This window comes from Hypomesus nipponensis, chromosome 19, assembly GCF_054491055.1.
Source record: "Hypomesus nipponensis isolate SF chromosome 19, ASM5449105v1, whole genome shotgun sequence".
In the NCBI taxonomy this organism is placed as follows: domain Eukaryota; kingdom Metazoa; phylum Chordata; class Actinopteri; order Osmeriformes; family Osmeridae; genus Hypomesus; species Hypomesus nipponensis.
In genome coordinates, this window is record NC_140379.1 from 12,955,001 (window position 1) to 12,961,839 (window position 6,839).

At 42.5% G+C, this 6,839-nt stretch overlaps 1 protein-coding gene across 7 annotated transcripts in view; it reads right to left on the bottom strand.

Moving 5' to 3' along the window:
- crtc3 (CREB regulated transcription coactivator 3) overlaps positions 1–3,818 on the bottom strand; it is a 27,658-nt gene extending 23,840 nt beyond the window's left edge. For 3 of the 7 annotated variants that reach the window (XM_084681680.1, XM_084681675.1, XM_084681681.1), the window contains exons 1-2: positions 2,443–3,799; positions 179–289 (exon numbers count right to left, since the gene is read on the bottom strand). In XM_084681680.1, coding sequence (XP_084537806.1) covers positions 179–289; positions 2,443–2,574 — 243 coding nt within the window. In that variant the 5' untranslated portion in view covers positions 2,575–3,799. Of the gene's footprint in view, positions 1–178; positions 290–2,442 lie in introns of all 7 variants that reach the window. The other 4 variants (XM_084681679.1, XM_084681678.1, XM_084681676.1 and 1 more) reach the window with 4 other exon arrangements.
- Positions 3,819–6,839: the final 3,021 nt, after the last annotated feature.

Genomic DNA, 6,839 nt, shown 5'->3' on the forward strand with positions numbered 1-6,839 from the left:
ACAGTTGATTTTTCTGCCACAAATGTGCATATAAGTATAGATGGTTAGATGGTGATTGTCCCCCAGCTGTGAACATAGGCTGTGAGTAGTGACCTTTCAGTGGGGTTAGGGTTAGTGCCCCCCCCCACCCCACCTCCCCCGTTTCAGTTCTTGGGCCTGGCTAAGATCTGCGTCTCACCTGGAAGTCGGTACTGGCATTGCCTATCTGGTTGACGTTGGGCAGGGAGCCTCCGTAGTACTGGGCCCTTGTCTGAGACAAACGAAGCTGCTGGATCTTCTGAAACTGCACCTGTCAAAACACACCATGGCTATCATGATCTGGGTAGACTACAGAAGTCTGTCAGCAAACATGGTACACACAGACCTCAGAGAGAGAGAGAGAGAGAAAGAGCAAGAGAGAGAGAGCAAGAGAGAGAGAGAGAGAAAGAGAGAGAGAGAGCGAGCAAGAGAGAGAGAGCGAGAGAGAGAGAGAGAGAGAGAGAGAGAGAGAGAGAGAGAGAGAGAGAGAGAGAGATAGAGAAGAGGGGCATGGCAAAGCCTTTTATTGGAGGGCTGTAATTCACTCTCTTGAGAGAAAGAGAGAGGAAGGAGCAGATGAGAATGAAGGGAAGGTACAATACTTCTCCAGACTGAAAATGGGACTGTGAAGCACACTCAATTCTTAGAAATGAACTTATGGTGTTCTCTAAACCACAGCCACAGTACCACCATTCAGGCTAGAAGGACCCACAGAGGAACCACAGGGCAGGGCTTGTTCTACCAAGGTAAGGTAAACACAGTCAATTATCAATTCTGATCAGGAATAGGCAAATCAGTGGGGGATTCTTCCTCACACTAGCGAAAGGACAAAATTTGAATCTCAAAGACTGACCTCATTTGATGTTATCAATGAATTTACACAGACTGGAAAGACCATCTCTCAGAGAGAACAAAAGTGTCACTGATAGAGTCTCATTTGACAAGGTAGAATCAGAAATTCAAGATTCTGATAGCAAAGCAATAATATGAATATCAGCTATGAGTGGAAATACAACAATATTGGAATATTAGTCAAGGACTTCAGGTCTCTTAGTGATCCCTCTTTGTGGAAACAATCTGCTGCCCACGGTGGTACACAGAAGTATCAGTTTACATTCAAGTACAACAAACCTTAATTCAATGCCACTTAAGTATTTTCAACTCAATCCTCCAGTCACCGTTGCGAATGTTGAAGCAGCTATTTCTAATGATGGTTGTTTGCTGGCAGTGTGTCCTATCCCCTGGCTCAGCCCTGGAGACAGAGCCCACTCACTGGGCTACTCTGTCTCCCCAGGGTCACTGACAAGTCATACCTTATGGACAGCTTCATTTGGTGTAGCCCCAAGACCACATCCTCTTTCACTGCACATTTTCAAACTCTCCCTCACTTTCATAAAAGAAGACTATTGTGAACCAAAAGCATGAAAGTAACTTGAATAGAACCCCTCTATTTTCCCTGGAGAGACTGTTTTCATTTCACAATGTTTGTACAGTATGCATTCATTTTTTATGAGGGTGAGGGCCAAACCTAAAAGGATATTTTCTACATATCAGTGATGAAGTAGAAACTGGCTTACTACCCATTCAGGACATGTACTGAATACTGTGTTGTGAATCAAAAGCATTCCAGATGAGTTGTAGCTTATTTGTGGCTGTGAAAAACCATATAAATTTTTGTCAACACAGGCAGATAACATGGGAAAAATGATTTGTTTCATGTGCACTTGGAATAGCATGTTAAAATGACTCACTAATTGTCCTCCTCCACACCTATGAACCTATTAATACTACATGGTGAAATTAGTGAGCTAGTCAAAACGTGGAATATGGCTGGGGAATAGGGCCGGTGCAACAACCTAAGACTCAGCTCAAGCTTCTGCTATCAATGCAAAGATGCCCATGCCATCATTACAACAGACCTGCAGCCCACTACACATGATTACATGAGTCATCAAACATCAACCCAATAACACTGATCATTTTCCTTCGGAGAGAGAGAAACATATGTAGTGACCTTGATGCATATCATAGAGAACAGCAGTGGGAGTGTGTGGTCCAGTGAAAAGCTATTTGAGAGTTGAAGCCTAACCATTTTGAGTAGAATGAATTGATGTCTCTTGTTGAATTGTGAGTGAAGCAAAATAGGAAAGTAAAAGCTGATTGGGTAGGGTGATTGTTTGTTTATAAAAAGCAGTCCTAGTCAAATAAACTACACCCAAAAGAATCAAGAATTAGCTTAACAGTGTGAGTGACAACAGTTATTATTTTGAAGTATTTCCTCCCACGCTGGATGATAAAAAGGTCACAGTACTTGAGATAGCTATACACAGGAATTAGATTGGCTAGGTGTAGCAGTTTCAACAACAAGCCATTGGACCTAGACATAACTTTTTCTATCCGTTTGATTAGGATGGATTTGCTTACCCTTGAGACAGTGAGATCTGTCATAAGCTGTTCGAAGGCCCGCGTCTCTTCTGCTTGTTTCTGGTTGTGTAGCGCAATCTTTTCACTGAACTTCCTCGGGTTCGAACCACCCGAGCCCGGTGATCCGGACATTGTGTGGGCCGCAGTTTCAAAACTTTACTTTGAACTTGAGGCGAATCTTTGAAGCACAGCGCACCAAAAACTAATCAGTTATTGTTGACGATGTATTATTCCATTTCTTTGTTATCTATCACTGATGTTACAAAAACGTAGTGAAAGTCGTCAGATTCGATGGCCACATAACGACGCTGGATACAGTACAGTAGCTGTCACTCAGCTGTCACAAGTTTGGGACCAGACTAGCTAGCTAGTCAGCTAACTAAGTAAACAAACGAATTGTCGTTTTACCGCTACACGACAGGCATTAAACTTAGCGAGCTATCTAGTCAGTGGTATAATCGATCAAAGTTAGTCCTCTGGGTTAATCGCATTACGATATACTGCAAAGCTAACTAAGCTACCTGTTTGATTGCAATTGCTAGCTAGGCTAGCTAACCGAGCTATTCTCAGTGAACAACAATTTATTTGAATCTCAATCCGCTCGCTAACGTAACGCTACCAAACTAGCGTAGCTTGCTGTCTGGCCAAGCTGCTGTCACTGACAGTGTTGCTCCGTTTCCTAGCTTGCTAGCGCTTAAGGCTTCAGAAAACGTACATTTGTTTGTCAAATTGCGAAAGTATCTTCAGTTATAACTGGACACGCTCTGATCTTTTTTTCTTATTGTTCGCTGGTTTTAGAAATGGGGAAAATAGATTGCTCGCTCCGTTCATTGATAATTCTGTGATACGCAGCTGCGACGCGCGAGTTAGCTGAACGCTTCAAGCAATAGCTACAACTTCTTTGCAGACGTTTTCGGTATTTCAACAAGTGTCCGCGGATTTCGTACTGATGTTACCAAATAACGATAGATATATATAAAAACACAGCCTTCTGTTAAAAGGGAAAATCGTAATCCATCGTCTCAACAAATTCTAAAGCAGTGTTTCCAAATCCTAACTCCAGATAAATGTTATCTACAGATCGTCTCCAAACACAGCTACAACTCCATCAGCAACATCCATAGTAAATACATGCCGCGCTCTGTTGATTTATCTAAAATGAACTACCAGAGTTGAATCTTATTTTTTAAGTCACGCTGCTCTCTGTTGTTAAGCTACGCACCACATAGCATTCCCTGGCCCCCCAAAAAGTATACCCGTAGCCTTGTAGTTACTCAGTCTCAGAACATTCTTGTCTGCGATCCTGTCTGTGCTGCTGCATGATAAACACCAGCTGGTTAGAACAACATAAGTACCAATATGGTCCACAAGAAGGCAGTGAATGACTGTTGAACATTTAGATGATTGTGTAATACTACATGTTAACATGAAGTGAAGAAATACAATATGTTGACTTTGTTTTACAGCGCGCGTGCCAGAGTGCCTGTGTAGCCTGTATATGTTTATTGTATTCACGTTTCATTCTGTCCCTTTGCCGAAATTAGTCGTTTGCTAATTTGTTAGACATTGTATCAGCTCTTTAGTAATGGTCATAAATCATGTGTATAAATCGTGTGAATTAATCATGTGAATGTTGTCTGTTGAAGGGGCGGTTCTACGCGGGGGCCTACAGGGGCCAGTGCCCCTGTAAAAATGTCTTTGGCCCTCCCTGTGGCCCCCCTGAGCTGACCTGACTGTGTGCCCCTCTGATTAAACACTGGCCCCCCCTTGGCCCCCCCAGTAAAATTGGTCTAGAACCCACTAGTCTCATATTCGGAAACGCTAGTTTGCAGCCTCGCGTTAGGGACCGTGTTTAAACTACCCATACAATTTTGAAAAATTATGACCTTTAATATGTGTATGTATATAAAACCTCAAACGGACACATTCTAACAATGGCCGGGTTTCCCAGATTTGTTAAGAATCTTTTAGCGCTTACGGTGTGTGTCCACTACAGCGGAGCGGGCGGCGTGTCGGCGTTGGCTTCCAATTCATTTTCAATGAAACCGGGCGTTGACGCTCGTGTAGGGCATTGTGGGAGCGTACGCGAGCGTCAACGCCCGGTTTGATTGAAAATGAATTGGAAGCCGATGCACCGCGCCGCTCCGCTGTAGTGGACACTCACTGTTATGATACGCTGAGTGACTACATGTTGCATGATCTTGTCAACTAGGCTATACAGTACTGTACAGCACTTCAAACATTTTTCCAGTAACATTCGCTAGGTTATGGCCACTACACATTTACTGTATGGCTAGCGAGTGACTGCCAACCAGCATTTCAATGTTGAATGTCAATCGTGTGCCGGGTAGACTACTGTAGCTAGACTAGTACAGTATGCAGCTAGCACAGAAGAAAGTTAGAGCTAGGTTAGGTAGCTAGCTAAAGTGACAAGACTGAATTTAACACACCATGGACACCGACAACCCTGGCAACCCTGCGCCAGGTATATATTTTTTGATAACCTCTCTTTAATCGTACAGAGGCGTATAAAACAAGACTGGGTGTGTATACATAGGTTATACCAGAGAATGTCTAATATAGAGAGAACTGCCACTCTCAGGAAACTTCCGGGTTCTGAACTGGTTGAAGTTCCATGTGAGGGCGCTAACGAGCGAGTGCAGAATGAATGGCGGTCTATGGAGCAGTACCCCTCAAAATCCACTTTTCTCAGGATATAATTTTTTGTTTAGTAATTTGAATTCTGAATTCGAAAAGGGAGGCAAAAAAAATACATACTGCTGGCTGTTAGATTGGTTTAAGGTCGCCTTTCTGTTCTGAAAAGCTTTTGAAAATGTAATTGACGACCAGAGCTACTGCTTTACGGCAAACTCTGGTCACTTACTTTTTTCTCTCAGGGCATCGACAACACAGCTGACCGGTTAGGCTCTCCCTGTCAATAGACATGCTAGAAAGAGTTTTGGCTTGCTAATGTTGTTGCTAATGTTGCTAATGCTCTGACATTCTGATTCCGCGTCGGATGCCATCAAGCGGGAGCTCTGGTCGTATCAGTCCTTCACTAACCAATCAGCATTCATTAGCAGAATGCTAGCGTGTTATGGGCAACAACGACTCACCCTGTAAGAAATCAAAAGGACATAAGTACTCGTTCATTCAACTTTCGACCTATAATCGATGTTGAACATGCAAAAACTACAATCAAATCTGAGATTTCTCAACGACAATCAGGCGAAAGAGACAAATTTAGCCGTTTAGCTCCATAGACTCCCATTCAACATGCACTCGCTTGCGATCACCCCCAGTGGAATTCTGGTGGAACTGCAGCCAAATTCGGTAAAATGGGGCTTAATAGGGAGTGGCAAGGCTCTCCTTAAACAGGCTCTGGTTATACGATAAGTTTCTCCTACATCTTGAAACTTAGAAAATGTTTACCATGACCAACGGTTGCTACATTACAAGAAACAAGAAACCAATCCGATTGGCCAACGCTAGCGTTTTCACGCTCCTCATTTACATAAAGTTGAGAAAATCCAACTTTTAATGGTTACAATTTTACCAGAGCCTGTTTAAGGAGAGACATTCTCTGTTTTTAACGCTCCGCTCGCCTTCCCACAATGCCCTACGCGAGCGTCAACGCTCCGCTTGCCTTCCCACAATGCCCTACGCGAGCGTCAACGTCTGGTTTCATTGAAAATTAATTGGAAGCCAACGCCCCGCACCGCCAGCTCTGCTGCAGTGTAAACGCACCGTAGAGAGCTTTAAGCGTTAAGAGCTTCTTAACGAATCTGCTATTTTCAGAGATCAGACATTTTCTAAAAAAATGTAAAAGGTTAATTGAAAAAGTAAAGGGTGTGGAAGTAGGCCAGACATTATTAGAATAGTCTGGTGTACATCGGATATTTTTCAGTACAATTCTGAAAAAGTTAAGACTAGCGAGAATTTCATGATATTTTCAGAGATTAGTGATTTTCTATCATTTCGTTTGAAACTTAATTTAAAAATGTAAGGCTGTGGAAGTATACCAGACATTATTGGAATACTCTGGTGTCCGTTTGAAGTTTTAGATTGACAAAAGTCACAATTAAAAAAAATTGTATGGGTAGTTTTCACCCGGTCCCTAACGCGAAGCTGCAAAGTAGCGTCTTCAGAAAGTGAGACGGATGTCGAATACGAAACTAACTTAACCTCGGTGTATTAAGGCCATTGTAGGTAGGCCTATATTTAAAAAAATTGGGCCTTTATACGCCGCCATGAATCATGTGTATAAATCATGTGACTTACTCATGTGAATGTACTATACCGTTCATGTATCCTAAATATTACACACTAATAAAAAGCATCATTACTGATTCCACGTTGCAAAAATAATATACCAGTAACACACTGCTCCATTTAAA